The 16,078-nt window shown below is 34.8% G+C and overlaps 1 protein-coding gene across 2 annotated transcripts in view; it reads right to left on the bottom strand.

Moving 5' to 3' along the window:
- Window positions 1-16,078, bottom strand: part of TBC1D5 (TBC1 domain family member 5) — a 309,786-nt gene that overhangs the window by 141,801 nt on the left and 151,907 nt on the right. For both annotated transcript variants that reach the window (XM_026068628.1, XM_026068627.1), the window contains 5 exons: window positions 12,075-12,183; window positions 10,141-10,230; window positions 9,959-10,030; window positions 7,255-7,322; window positions 615-717 (listed from right to left, as the gene is read on the bottom strand). In XM_026068628.1, coding sequence (XP_025924413.1) covers window positions 615-717; window positions 7,255-7,322; window positions 9,959-10,030; window positions 10,141-10,230; window positions 12,075-12,183 — 442 coding nt within the window. The remainder of the gene's footprint in view (window positions 1-614; window positions 718-7,254; window positions 7,323-9,958; window positions 10,031-10,140; window positions 10,231-12,074; window positions 12,184-16,078) is intronic.

The raw sequence follows: 16,078 nt of genomic DNA, 5'->3' as shown, positions 1-16,078 counted from the left end.
ATTTTAACAAAAACGGTTTGAGCAGGCTTTCCTTCTGTGGTATTCGCTTGCCCCCTTATCCTTCAGTCAGGAGACACTTGTCAACTGCATTGTATTTGGATCCTACAGGGTTAGATAAAGGATCCATTTGTTAATGCACAGCATGGCTTTAGCACTTTGAGAAAGAACTTAGAACTTAAAATAGCACATAAAACTTAAAATACTAAAGTTTGTCTGAATTTCAAAAGTCACTATTTGTTGTTTGTTCAGTAGCATTTTTAATCCTGCTACATTCATTCTTTCTTTCATTCTTCTAAGCACAGAAAGCCTTTTTCTTTTTTAAACCATCACTGAAGAAACACTGGAGAAAAAGATGTTGTTTCTAAAGAAATTTGAAGTTAGACAACTCAGCAACCTTATAGGAAACAATTTGAGGGAATGTCTTATAAGGAAAAAGCATATGTTATTCAATGAGCTTACTTTTCTTACTATACAGCTGACAAGCAGCTCTTTGATTACTTTAGCAGTATGATACAGCTTCAGATACAATAGAACTACATTATTGTTCAATCATTTGTAAAACCGTACAGAAAATGTTGACTCAATGAATGCCACCTGTACAATATTTTCATTACCTGTTTATAAAGCAACTGCTCATTTTCTCTGGCATAGCAGAACAGAACATCTGTAAGAATTTTCCTCACATTCTCTTGCTGGAAATACTGCATTTCAGGAAAGCTGAAAACGAAGAAATACAGCGAAAGTAAACTACATAGCTCACAAAAGCACAGTCGCCGGTGTGCTATAAACGGCAGCTAAGACCGTACCTTTCTTGTCTATTTTCCCATCTCTCCATGAATTGTGGGTGCTGTTGGAATACTTCTAAAGACATGTCGTATTTGTTTTGTAAACAAAATTCTGAACAATATTCTTTTAATATACATCAGTCTGTTACATATATATGATATTGCCAGTTTTATTTAAATGTGTAGTGCCCTTTAACATAATGAAAGCTAGAGATCTGCAAGAATGACATAAAATGGCACATTGTTTTAAATATCAACTTTTACAAACAACCAATCTGCTGAAAGTCTGAGTGACTTGGAAAGTCTAATCCAAAAAAGACAATGTACCATCTGAGTATATATTCCCAATTGCCTAAAGGATCAAGTTACTTTGCTCCTCCAAGTCCCTGTCATGAAAACAAGTTTTGCCAAAAAAACAAACAAAAAAAAAAGGAGACAGAACAAGAAGTAATGACTGAACCTCAGATCTACCCTCTCCCTCCTGCACATAGATGCTTACTGTCAAACCTAGCAACCCAGAAGACTGTTCTGGTCCCAGGTAGCACAGCAGCCCAATAATAACTCCAAAGCAGTGCTCCACTCATTGTCAGTCCTGCACCAACGAATCTGAAACTTGCTAAGAATACTTAGAAAAGGAGGGTGATTAAAAACAAACAAATTAAAAAAAAGAGTTAAAACTAAAACTGTTGCAAACAGTTAACTATTGAGTAATTTGATTCTGGTACTGGAAAAATAAGCACTGGAGATCAAATCTCACAGAGATAAAAACATGCTTTGCATGACATGCTTGCATTCTTTAATTTGTGTTAGGCTGACAACTGTTAACTGGATCATCAATCTGTCTTGCAGTTTCAAGAACAGTCCTGCTCTTCATTTTTTTCAAGACAAAAAATGGGCAAAATAAGCTACTATGAAGAGTATAACAACTACAATATGTTAAGCACTTTGTAAAGAACCAAACTGAAAAAAATGGAGGATATGTCAAAAGAAGAATATACACAAGGGTTCAATATTTCATGAATATTTGAAAAAATATTAGCATTTTAATGACTACGTTATTGAAATATCTCACAACTGACTTGAAAGTAGGCGTCCTAATTTTCTTGAGCTCTAAGCAAGCTCCAATATATCCTATTGACATCTTTTGCTAAGATAATTAGGCATTTCACTGCCGTTAGTGGCTGTCCCAAATAAAACTGAAAATTAAGAAATCATTTGAGACTTCCGCAGAGTAAATATCCACTAAGTGAAATAGAATAAAATGGAATTAGTGTGAGAAAAAGGGGAAAAACCTTCTGGGAGAATCCTGTTATCTGCATGTAATCCAGGAAAATGTAAATACTAGGAATCTGTAACTATTCTGATGTAACTCTCACCTGTGCATCCTGCTCCTCAACTGTTAGAAAGTAGGAAATAAACTGGTTACAGATGAACTTTAACATATAAGCACACAAACAAAAGTGTTTTCATGCTTACCAAAGGCTCGACTAGATGGCAAAAAGTATTTAAAAAAGCAACCATCCAAAAGCACATCCAACTATGTGGAACAATAACAAATAAAAAGAAAATATAACTAGAAAGGTACAGTTCCAAAAAGAAACGAAAAGGTAAGGCTGGACAAAGAGAAACAGAAGAACACTTGGAAAGACAACAACTGTATGCCTCAGTCTAGCTTGCTAAAATCAAGGTTGAAGCATTGTCGGCATTAAAACGAAGTTGTATGGATTACAGCCAAGCTTTCTTAAAGCAAATTTTGTCTCTCCCGCTTCCAAAGTCTGGAAGTTACAATGCTAAACTTCAGTTATCTCAAGGCTCTGTAAAGCCTGTCATGGAGAAACAATGTAAGAAAACATGATCAATAGCTTGAGATAAAACTATTAGTGTTAACAATTACTGCGGTCACTGCATGGAGGGAATGACAGGTAAGCTAGAAACGTGCTTTGAAATCCTTGGATGAAAGACACTATTCAAGGGCCAAGGCAGAGAAGGCACTATGGCTTAAACAGAATAAAATTAAAGTACTGAGAAAGGTACTGGGACGAAGAGTGCAACATTTTCCTGGCACCTGATGGCGTAATGGTAGACCAACATTTGGAAACTTGTATGCACTTGTAGTAATCATATTACTGTAAAGGAAGGACACAGCTGAGACCAGAAAGGTGCATTACAGCAGATGGCAATCGACATAATTTAGGGGTTTGAAGAGATTATTTCTGAAGGACTGTTATTCAGGCCTGCCCTATGAAGTTTAGGATAAGACTAACAAAGACTAACAAAGACTAACAAAGAAAACTCAAAAATACACAGAGTATCTGTGAGGATCTCATAATACCAGAGATTGTGACAAGAAGGATAATAATGAACTCATGAATAAGCTGGCTGATGTATTAATTATAGTAAATGTAAATACAGGAGACCATGAGGGAACTATCAGTTCAGGAAGGATTTTTATGAAAAATGTCATTTTACGATTAAAGCACTGTTTTAGAAATACACTACCCTCAAATCAGGCAAGGTAAAAATACTTTTCAAGAATACTAGGATATTACATTTAATTACATCTTGGAGAATGACTGCATAAGGAAACGGGAATTTTACTAGAATGTTTTACCACAACTACTATAATTAAACAAAAGTGCATTCAAGTCCCTGCTTTCTGAAAGTGAAGATAAGCATGAATTAATTATCATTTTTTAAAACATTAGTTTAGGCCTTTTAGGGGCCCCTATACCACTAACAGTCAAACTTTGACACAAAAGACAATCAAAGAAAAGGATCCACAGATACTTTCAAAAAATATATTTGGTAGCAGACTCGAAGGAGGCTCTTAACCACTGCCATGAGTAACCTGCCTTTTCTTTTCCTTATGGACAGATTCCACTCCCTCCATTCCCCAGCCCTGCTACTCAGCTGGGTTATACTTTAGTAACAAGACTGGGGAAAGCTATCTTTAGAAAGAAGCTGCTGCTCACTTTTGCTTTTAAGGGAATGACCTGGTGCATAAAGGTAGCTCTCCCTGCTGGCAGTCTCTTCTCTTACTTGGAAACTAGATTTTGTCTCTTGTGTTCTTACTCCGCAGACTGCTGTTTCTTCCTATGTCTTCCTAATCTTCCATTAGGAAGAAGGACATAGATGCTTAATGGCTCCTCTGCTCCTTTTATCTTTTTTTTGTTATTTGGGAGATAGAGAGTTTGAAACAGCGGCAACCACTACTCCTCATCTTCATGTCTTACACTTTCCTACAGTGTCACTGTTGCTCCTGAAACAGAAACTGGCTAGACTAAAACACATATACTACCACAAAAGACCACCCCCACCTCCACGTTAGTCTACTGGGAACCCATAAGTGTTTTGTTGTCTTAAGTTACTGGAAGGAAAAAGAAGATGATCAAATCTGGCCATTTACAAGCCCAACTTTAAAAGGTGATGCCACAAGTAGACTGGTATTTTGATTTGACTGGTAGCTAGGTGCTCTTGCATCTGCAAATCTGCTGATTTCTATTCCAGCAGAAAACTTTTAAAAATTCTTCTTTATCACCTACCTTTTTAAACATTAGAAAATAATCAGCATTGTTCTTTGGTACATCTTTAGAAAGACAGTAATTAATCATCGTGTTCTTAGGTCTTCTACAAGTTACTATGTTGCTAGTTCATACAGAAGTTCTTTTCTTAGTAAAGTGCTACAATGAAGCCATAACTTATTAGGTATGGCTATCTATAACTGAAGTAAGACTTTTACTTTCATAATAACACCCTCCCTCCCATCCTGATTTTTGAGAAGCTTCTCATTTGAGATAGAAATAGACTGTATTTGATTCCAACTCAAAAAATGATGTTTCTAGACAGCTGAAGGAAAATCCATTCTGAACCTCTCAACTACCGTCCAGTAAAAAAAAAAAAAAGAGACAGGTTATTAATTAGAAGTATTAATCTGTACTTAGGATTAACTTAACAAAACCCTTCCCTACTTTGCTTGTAAGTATTGGAAATTCTTATTATGCAGCGGGCAAAAGATTTTACTAGAAAAATTGTATTTAGACATTATGGGTGGGATTAATCTCATCTAACTTTAGATGACTGCAGTATAATTAGATACAGGTGAGCTAGAAGCCTTTTATAATTATTGGAGGAAAACGTACTCCTCTACAGTGTAATTCATCTGACCTATATTAGGCATTTACTTTAGGAAGAGATGATTTCTGTCCTAGAATTCTTCAGGTATAAAGACTATAGAGGATGATTAGCCCAGTTATCAGCATTTATACTGTAGAAATCTGAAATTAGGTGAGATAAGCATTTATGAAATGATCTTTAGAGTTGCTCCTGAATATTTTCAATATTAAGTACAAAGGCATATTGCATCAAAACCTTATGAAGCCATGACAACATTATGACAATCCTATGTAATGTTTTACTTAAAATATCTTATTTCACAAAACAATGCATCAAAATTGAAGTAATAAGCATATTCTTCTGACCCTTTTTTAGATATAAAGTTGCCATGATAATCTAGCTTTACAGACAAAAGGTTTCAGTTAATTACAGCAGTAACAAATGTGTTGCTTCAACTTTCTCACAGTACCCTTTAGATAACGGAATTTTGAAATTTAGAATCATTTAAAACAACAGTAATTTAAAAATCACATTTCTATCTGCTTTTTCCAGTCTAGTATTACTACGCTTTAGAGAATTCTAATAAAGACATTAGGAAGTAATTTTTTTACTGCTTTGTTAGATTGGACTCTATGTGGTCTGATACTCTGTGTGCAGTTAGCAGCACTCTGTAGAATATTATTTACTTTAGGCTGTTGGATGATGGAATATTTAACCCAGGGACAGAGGGTATAAAAATATTCTTTAAATAAGAAACAGAAGATGATGACGATGATGATGACAATTGAATATACTCAAGCAATTTAAACATTTTAAACTTTAATGTAACGCATTATAAGTTAATGACAAATCTTTAAATTGTAACTCTAGGAATTTATTTAAAGAATGGAAATGGAAAAGACAACATTAAAGACAAGATACTTATATTCCAAAGCCAAGGAATGTAGAACTTATTGCTTCTTACACTAATGTTAATTTGCAAACAGATACAAATATATATACAATGCATGCTATGTTTTATGATTAAGCAAGCAACAAGTGTATACATAAATGCATATAGTTTGTGAAATGAAATAAATTCATGTTACTCTGATAAATTTTGCTTTTTCATCATCTGACTTATTTTGATACTGATGACACATGATGTATCCTGCTATTGTCTGAAGTACATAACATTTTGTATAAATACATAAATGAAAATTTCTTTAGCTGCTATTACTGACATAACTGAACAGTACTCACTCTGCCATTTGCAGGGTGAGAGCCTGGACTTCATATATATATATTTTAAATAAACAGCCTTACATCCACCATAACGTCTATACCAATTTTCACTCTCCAATTATAGTTTAGATATGTATATATTTTAATCTTAGAACATCCTGAACTGTTCCCTTTTACAAATAAAAAATACCATCTGTGAGAATGCACATGAAAGCCTACTCAGATTTTAATTACACATCTCATTGCAAAAATGCATTCAAGAATGGGTCTAGGGATGGACATATAAAATATTCCAAAACCAGAGAGCAATGATTTCTTCTGCATGACTTTGTTTCCATAAATGAAAATGTGTGAGCTTGGGATTTTTAAAATCTATGACTATCACCACTTTTTGCAAGTTATAAGAAAAAAATATTTGCAACACAGTAAAATGTCACATGTTAGCAGAACTATAATTGAATTTAATTAGATTTACACATCACAGTCAAAGCTTCAACTCTGAAAAGAAACGTTTTCAGGAACTGAGTGTTCTAACTCAGACAAGTTCCTAAACAGGAATCACCTAAGAACCAAGAAGATGAAAGGATAGTCACAGCAATATTAGGACAAATTTTAAAGGGCATATGTGACAAACAACACTAGAAAAGTGATAAATAAAAATAGAAGCGCTTAACTTCTCTAGATGAATGACACTTCCCTCACTAATTAAACATTGCTTTTTTATTATTGATTGAATAAGTGTAAAGAATTACAGAAACTCATCTGTTCAATCTTTTACTATGATTACAATTTACTTAAAAACCTTTTGGTTTCTCTTACTTTCTCTTTGCTTCATATTGAAAACTCTATTTTAACTTTCATATAGTAATACATTTCCTAACATTTTAATTTAAAAGAGCTTTTTTCCAATGATACCTAAATCTCTAGGGTTTAATGTTTAACGCAATTTTCCACTTCTTCACTCCAAGAAAGCTGTCCTTCTATACATTAAATGCATGTTTCTACACATTCATGTTCAGCAATCCTGACATTTACACTAACCTAAGTCAATGAAACAGAATATAGTATACACCACATAAAAATGCAGGATCAAAATTTATATATGGAAATTTCTTTAGAAAGATCTACATACGTTCTTGTCACATCTTGTTCAATCATTGCTCGAAGCTCTTTATCCTGGAAAAATTTATTCCAAAGACTCTGAAATAAGGAAAATAATTGTATGAAACAGAGACTCCTAGTAATACTTAAGGCTTATACACTATATCAGCAAAGTACTGTAGAAATATTAACTAATTAATCCACAACATTCCTGGTAGATAGATATATCAACATTTTATGGATGAAAAAGAATATTGGTAACTAGGCTTAAGTATTCTAGAAAGTCAGTTTGGAGCCGAGATAAAAACATTCAAGTTCCTGGATCCTGGTTCCATGCTCACTCCATTCACTCAGTGGATGGCTGCAGGTCTGTGTGTTTCTTGCAAGGGATCTATGAAAATATTTAGTGAGGCAGAGTAAATTCAAACTTACACGGACCAACACCTCAACCGAAAAAAATTTCAGTAGTTCACTCACTAAAAAGGTCTGTATCATCACACTGTACTACATTTCTCCTATAAACATATGGGCTCTATTTAGAAGGTGCTACAATTTTCATGGTAATGAATTCTCTGCAAGTAAGCAAGTTTTTCTTAGTGGAGGCAAACTCAAATATGGAATGTATGATGATTAAACACCTATTATGAAAATGACACCATTCTAATAGTACAAATACACAGTGCAAATCAAGATCAGTCATTATAAAAAGGTTCTTATGTAGAAAACCAGAGGATTTAAAATTCATTATCAACATAAAAAAATTAAATAACAGAGCTCAGAGCAGATTTAGCTTCTTCTATATCTTACGCCCATTTCCATTCTCTTTCTTTTGCTAACATGCCTTATTTACCAACATTTCACAGAAGCCAACCTGAATAAAGTCAGCAAATGTTATTTAAATGTTCCAGTCTATGCCATCACATTAGGGTAATGTTAAGGAAACCGTAGTGTAAAGTAAAGCCTATTCTTTGCAGTAAAGGGATAGTAGCTTGGCAATATTGATCAAAATACAGAAGGAATATAATCCTTAGTAGTCTTTTCATTTAGGTTAGTTTTCAGATAGCAGCAGCAGCAGGGAATAAAATACCATAAAGAGAATGGCTACAATACTTCCAAAATCTCTTGCTCCCTTGTAAACAATTCATTGTCATGGTGGCTTATTTAAACCCTTGACAATGTGTCAGTTAAAACTAATACCTTTTTATCTTATTTAAGATATGTTGTATCTTACTTACAGCTCTTTCAATGCAGCTATATCACATTTTGAAAGGTACACCCCCCCCCCCAATTGGTCCCTCACAGTGAAGGACCAAGAAGACAGATTCTTAATTGCCAAAAGGGAAGCAAAACCCAGGACACTGCAAAGGGGCAAAATATTAAATCACTGCAGAGGCTCAAAGGCACTCCTATGCCTGATTTGGCCTCTGGCTTTGTTTTATAGGTTAACTCACTGCCACATACTCTGACATTCCAACCTTTAGCCTGTACCTTGTGAAGACATCATAGGCAGAAATAAGGTTGTATCATTGTTTACAATCACAAACTACAGCAGAAAAAACTTAAATCTTCTGCATTTGAGACAACTTTCTGCACAGCTGGATGCAGGAATGGTTTGGCGGCATGCGGAGTCATACTAGTTGCAGAGTCACAAATGTGCCTGTGATCAGTACTTCCATGTTTCTACAAGCAGAGCCATTCAAACATCTCTCCTTCTACATTAAACATGAAGCAGAGTACTACAATAAACACAAACCAATTATTAGCTTCAATTTATGAACAAAATGGAAGTACAAGTAATACTACTCCATCATATATTTGTGAAAGTCTCTTTTGGTGTAAATCTCTTAAATTGAATCAAACAAGTTATTTTCATGGTATTATTTTTAAAATATGGTAAAACAGAATTTTCTCAAATGGTAAAAAGAGAGCAAAATGATAATTAGCAGAAGAGCTTAAAAATGTGTGCCATAACATACTTAAGATGTATTCCAGTTTAAGTAAAATGTCAATCAAAGTGCCATGACTTCCAAAATACTGAGCCACATGGAACTCCTACTAATTTCAGTGAGAGCTAGATGTTCAGCACTTAGTGACAATCAGATAAAAGATTTTTGCCACATTTTCAGTATTTCTTGAAAATCTGGATCTGTCCTTTTGCAGCTGGTTGCTCTCTGATAACTCTTGGATACTTTTGTGTCTCTTAACAAACGTTTCAAGCAAAAGAATTAAAAACCTGGAGGAAATGATTATCTTGTAGCCTGGTACTTTCCACATTCACTCAACTTGTATACTACTCAGATGTGCAACAATTCTCTTTTTTGCTAGAGAAAAACTTCCCAGGCTAAACAGTATTCCATTTTGTGCTGACTGTTTAAATATTCCTTCAATTAGAGCATGTATAAAATGAAAACACATAGCAATAAATGAGCAGATGAATCAAAGCAAGGACATTCTGTAAAACTGGAACGATGTTCCAGCACGGATTTCTTGTTCATCACAGCATTCCCTGCTGTAAGCACTGAAAAAAACAGAATATTAAGCTAGAAATGAGCATTTCCGGTTGCCCAACAGAGCTTGTGAACTGCTTGTTAACACAAGACAGTTTGGAAATACGGAAGTGAGATTTTAGTATCTACTGTTTTATCTTCTTCAGCAAGAACTCACCTTTGTCAACATGATGATGATGACGAGAATTTTAGTAACACAGATGTTGATAAAAATAAGGGTCAACTTACCCCCTCATCCTGAGACAGTGGATTGTTGATGATCAGATCTTGCTGTCCTGCTTTTCGTGGGTTTGTAATATGCTGGATAAAAAGAGAACAATGTTTCTATTTTAAATCTTCTTCTTTTATACTGTAAGTATTATATCTATGTCCAACCATGAGAGTAGAGACCTTATTTTGTACCAACTTACAATTTCTTTGATCTTGTTGTAAGATGTTCTTAATTCTGAAGTGTTTTTAATCCATTGACTTCTGTCTTGGGGTAGAACCTCTAGAAATAACTATTAACAAAACAAAATAAAGCAGTTAAGTTTAAACAATTTAATACAGCTTTTCATGTAAATCCTACTGGACAGTATAAACCATCTCAGAATGGAGGTGCAAATATTCTACAACTGAGGAGAAGGAAGCAAAGACCTATAAAACAGTCCCAGCATTAGGACTATCTAATCAATAAATAAGAAGCTAGAAACCATTACAGTTCTACAGTGCAACACAAAGCATCAAAAAACTACCAAAGGCACAAACTCAAGCTTTGTAAACTGTCACAACTCCAGTAAAACTGACTGAGATCTCCAAAGCAGAAACAAAATGTAAGGAAGAAATTAAATTAAAATATACAAAACTTGGAATTTTTTCCATAACATTGATGTGCTGATGCAATATGCCTAAAAACAAATATGAATGCAGAGCAGAAACTAACCACTCAGAGATTCCCTAAGAAATGTGGATGAGGAAAACCTTGTTCTATAGAAAAGAAACATGTTTCAGAGTTCTGTGAGACAGTTAAGAGATTCAATTTTCCAAAAAGTCCTTGAGAAAATGTAAATCTCAGTTCTTTCACATTTTTGTTTGAGCAGAGTCAGAAACAGACACCTATTAGAGAAGACTATTTAACAGAGTATAAGATACAGAAAAAATACAGTGCATTTTCTTGCTTTTTAAATACATCTTTTTATTTACATATTAGAAAGGGTTATGAAATAGTAAACATTGCCAAACAAAAACCATTCCCAAATTCAATAAAAATACTTAATTATTTCAGGACTTAATGAAAACACTGACAACATTTTAAAAACAGGCAGTCTAAACCAGAGCCCTAATCCATACTTGGACATTGCAAATAAAACCAGCCTCACCTCTAGAATAAAAACATTGCTTGATTTAACTACTGGGCAGTGAGGAACTCAATGCTTCTGTCAGTTCAGGTTTTTGGATGTGGTCTTAGGCACCTTATTTTAGGGACTCAGGAAGGAACAGATTGGCAAAATAATGCCTGTGGCATATATTAATCTGGCCTCCTGAAGACAATTTTTTCCTTAACTTTGAATGTGTTCAATGCCACATACATTCAGCTTTTCAAATTTGTTTCTTTCATATATGGAGTGTATTTGATTCACTTTTTATAGGTCTTTGTGCCAATGTCAAGCTTGAGAATTTCCAAGTGAGGTAATTTAAATTGTTAATATTCACATATAGCAACTTGAACTGGGAAGGTAAGATGCTCCCTACTATCAAAGTTAATGAAGAACAGAACACCTGATGCCAGTGCAACAAAGTTCTTTAGGACTTTATACAGCATCTCAGTATCATTTAGTTTTCTTCCTCCCCTCCTTCCTACAACAGAAACCTCCAAGGGCCTGCTGTGTTTTAAGATTGGGAGACCTGGTTTCTTTCTCTCTCCAGTCATTAAAAGAGGGATTAGTCCTCATTTTCTCCTTGCTCTGAAAAAGCTGCTAACAGAAGCAGCACACTAGTTTTAAAGGAGTCCCAAGTTCCACAAAATATAAATTGCAAGACAAACTTCCCTTTTTATTTCCAGTGCATGACTTCAAAGTACCAACAGCAACAGGAGATGTGCCTGTGTTGCACTCAATTTTATTCATACTACCCAACACAAAGATATTCTTTCCTGGGAATCTTTTGCTAAAACCAGCAATTCAGCTTTAAGGCAACTCAATATGATTAGCAAATGTCCTATGAATTACAAAAATGAGTAGGAAAACATTGGGATGAAGTCTCTTGGAAAATTCATGATTCTTTGCATCAATAATCTTCCAGCGCATCAGGTAATGTGTTGATATATTGCAACCACAAACTGTAAATAAATATTTTCTCTTCTTACCTTCCAGCAAACACTACGGAACCTGCTGCTTCTCAGCTGCCCATTAATCCCCTTCAGCCGTATAGTTGCCAAGTAATTGTTGTTTACAAATAGTTCTTCCCATTCTTTACTGCGTGCAAAAGCAAAAGGAAGGAACGTTTAAACAAAAAAAAGCCTTAGCTGATTTAAGGACTATATGACACTATATGCTGTGGATAAGCAGAGGAAAGGAACTTTTTTTTAAACGTATATATTTAGTTGTGTACCATTTCTAAATGCATGGCTGTCTTTTTGGACACATTTCTTCTTTGGATTTAATGAATATGTAGATCGCTATAATTATGCCAGCTACTGAAATTCATAATGTCTATGGAGGCTATTCCATTTCCTCTAAAATGTTGGTACTGCAGTTCAGTGAATAAACAAGAAAAATGAATATTAATATAAGCACATACATGTTTCAGCTGTAGACAAAGAAGTACCTATTCCAAAAATATGCAACAGAAAAGTATACTGGTGGCTGTATTAGTGCCTCACATGACTTATTTGCCTAAATGAACCTTCTTTTCTTCCTAATGTCAAGCTGGGCAGTTAAGCATAATAGAAGAAGACTTGCTTTAACATTTAGTGCTATTTACTATTGAAATCACTCCTACTTCTTTCTACATGATCAGTTTTAAAATTTTAACAGGTGCTAGCAAATTTAAAAAAACATCAAAAAATTAAAAAGCCTCACTGTATAAACTGTTAAAGGCAAGCTTGAGTACCTTGCAGTACCTATGGCTGACTAGATAAACAACCTAAATATGCCTCCCAGGCATGCAGGCACCAGGGGCCTAACACCTGTGCCTCATTAATATACAAGTAAATCTGCTCTACTGGGAAACAATTGGAAATTAATTGTCCCAAACTATCTACTGAGTTTGAATAAAAGAATTAAACCTGTATTTCCTGCACCTTCTACTGAAATGAATTTCAAGAACAGTATAAGCCATTTGACGGCCTGACCAGAGTAGCCAAAGACTCGCTCACAGACTTTCTACAAACCACTCTAAAATCCAAATGGCAATTTCAGATAAAAAGCTGGGTTATGTGCAAGGAAATGTGTTTCAGATTTATTTTCAGTGTATGTCCTTGAGGTGAAAATCTCCTTTTCCTACTGTCACATGGGAGACTATTACTTCTCCCTGGGAGACCAAATGAAAGCAGGAAGAGGGAAACTATTATTGTGACTTCAGGGTAAGATCTCACCAGATTTTCTTAGCTAAGTAGGGTCACAGAATAGCTTACACTGAAATACCAAACAAACGCTGTTTTTACAAACTGCCCTAAATATACGCAGGTTTCCAATCTTCTAAGATGAGTTGTGAGGGCTTTTTTTTTTTTTTTTTTTTAAGAAACCTTGTTTTTTAGATGGAACTGGTTCTGGTTCAGAAAAGGGTCATATGATACTGTTGCTGGGAACAGTTGGGGATGGACTTGGCAAGCCAGGAAATAACGCTCCTACTCCTCTGGGACAGGAGTGAATTCACGACCCATGATAAGACTAAGAAGCACTCTGCTTGTGAATGCATCACCTTCCAGCTAGGATCATTTTCTAAAAAACGGATGTTTACCTTTGGGCCTTGATTATTAATTACATTGACAAGCAAACATACTCTGGTAAGAACAAAGACAACTAAAGCAATGTTAGGGTGAGGGGTCAGGGTTGCTTTCAGCTTTTGCAAACTGCCAATATTCCCAAGGGACCAAAATAGGAGCAAGTAACTCCAGCGGTGTGGGGCAAGTTCCTTCCTTCCTGCCATGCCCCTATTTTGTAAGTCGGAAAGATCATCTCGTCATTTCACTGGTTCCGATCTCCCATGGATCCTACCTTTCTGCAATGAGCCGCTTATGATCGTTTACCCTGATTATAAGTCTCCTCTAAATACAATGTATGGTATATAGCAGATGCAGCTTGAGAAAAATCTGGCCCTTTCTTTCATACGCATTTATACTTCAGTAACTACAGTATATTATGCCTATTTAAACAACCCTCCTGTCTCTATCATGTATAATATTCTTCATTTGCCACTGTAAAGTGTGTAGCTTCACTGGCCATTATACCAACTGGCAAGCTGCCTCCCTGAGGTAGCTCTGCTTCAAGAGTGACACATTCCCCTGTGCACAGAACAGGTCACATGCGGAGGCTCCTCACATTGCCTTCAAAGTGGATTACATTCCCAGAATTTCTTTGAAAATATTGGTATGTCAGCTGAATTATTAAAAGGTTTAAACCAGTGTAACTGTGAATAGAAAGAACAGAGGGGAAARCCTCTTAAGGTTATTTTTTTCCACCAACTGCCAGGAGTGCTTGCTACACTGTAAAAAGGTAATTTCAACACTTCTTAAATTGTATGAGTGCGGATACTATGCTTTTTTAAATTTGTAATGCAATTTCAAACACGTTCTGAACAAAATTACATTTAAAACAGCCCAGACTGAAATTTGGCAAGATCATATCTCCCCTGTATCCCCACTTGGCTGCTGGGATAACTAGAACAAAAAAGTTACAGGCAACCGAAAAAAGACTTCTGTATAAACCCAAGTTGGAATCTGCTATAGTTTTAGCAGAGTTAAATGGTATCTAAAATCCCTTCTAAACTGCACTTGCTAATTCATTTCTCAAATATTTTGAACAAAGACTAATAAATAAACTAAATGTCATAATTTTAGAGACTGTTTTCAATAATGGTAGCACCGTATAATATCAACAAGATACTTAGCTTTCATTTCTAAAATGATAATTTCTAGAATGATATAGCCTCACTTCGTAAACCGGTATCTATGAGCCTGGTTAACCCTGGCTTGCAGAAAACTCATTGGTCAAAGTGAAACGAGCAGTAAAGATTGGAACTCAAGTCTATCACAACCCATTTGCTTCACTGAAGTGAAAGACTTCAAGAGCCAACTGGAACCACTTAAACTATGAATAAGCACATGCAATTGTTTTTAATCAAACTAGAAAATTAAATGCATAATCATGTGTTAATACAACCTTCAGGTTGTACAATTACAATAAAAGCAATTGCAAATCTTAATGTTTTCTGGCTAGCTTGTAAACATTTTTCATTTTATATTCCTATTTGTTTAAATATGCAACCTAAGGTACTAAGGTACCTATTGTAAAGCTTTAATAATACAAGATCTACATGAGAAAAAAGTAACAATTAATGTTACTTTTGGAAACTTAATTTCACATTTCTTACTTTGCCTTCAATTGTATCTATGCAGTAAAGGTCCAATATAAAATATTTATTGGTATGAATTGCATTACTTAGAAGCGGGAAAAGTGCTTAATATGTACGAATGAAAAGCAGGCAAATCAATGGAATGGATTAAGGTTGTGGGTGACAGAACTAGGCTCTGTCTCCAAGGTTTTTTCAAAGTTATCATCTCTTCCTTTCCATCTTTTGAAACATGTATTTATATAATAACTACAAGAGTTTGGATCTGTCTGCAAAAGAATTTTATACTGGGGTCTGCTCTAATAACACATACTTGTTCATCAAAAATCAGGCCAAACTCTTAGCAAACTATATATAAATATACATAGGTATATATATATATATTTTCTTTTCTTTCATTCAAACAGGAGATATTCTGGGGGGATGATAGTTGCTAAAACAGTTAGCAAAATCAGATGTTTTTCTTTTTCTTCATTTCTCTCTCTCTCTTTTTTTAAAACAAATTTCCAGTTATTTCCAAAATCTCTCCTAAAATTCTCAATAAAACTCAAGGGTACTGGCCACATTTCCACATCTAAAAAAGTTTTTGTTTAAAGCTATAGGCTCTATGACCAACTAGAATTATCTAATACTACCTTGTCTGCACTATTTTGCTCATCTGGTCTAATTTAGATGAACAAAGGCTCCAAATAATCTCAGTGATTGATTCAGCAAAAGGTTGCTCCTTGGACAGTTTGCCATAAAGACATTTTCTTCTTGAGAATTAGCAGTTCTGGGTCATGAGTAGAGATTAGTTTA

This window comes from Apteryx rowi, unplaced genomic scaffold (assembly GCF_003343035.1).
Source record: "Apteryx rowi isolate R43461 unplaced genomic scaffold, aptRow1 scaffold_277, whole genome shotgun sequence".
Taxonomy (NCBI): domain Eukaryota; kingdom Metazoa; phylum Chordata; class Aves; order Apterygiformes; family Apterygidae; genus Apteryx; species Apteryx rowi.
Note: the sequence above shows the minus strand (reverse complement) of the source record. Positions and strands in the feature narration are given on the sequence as shown.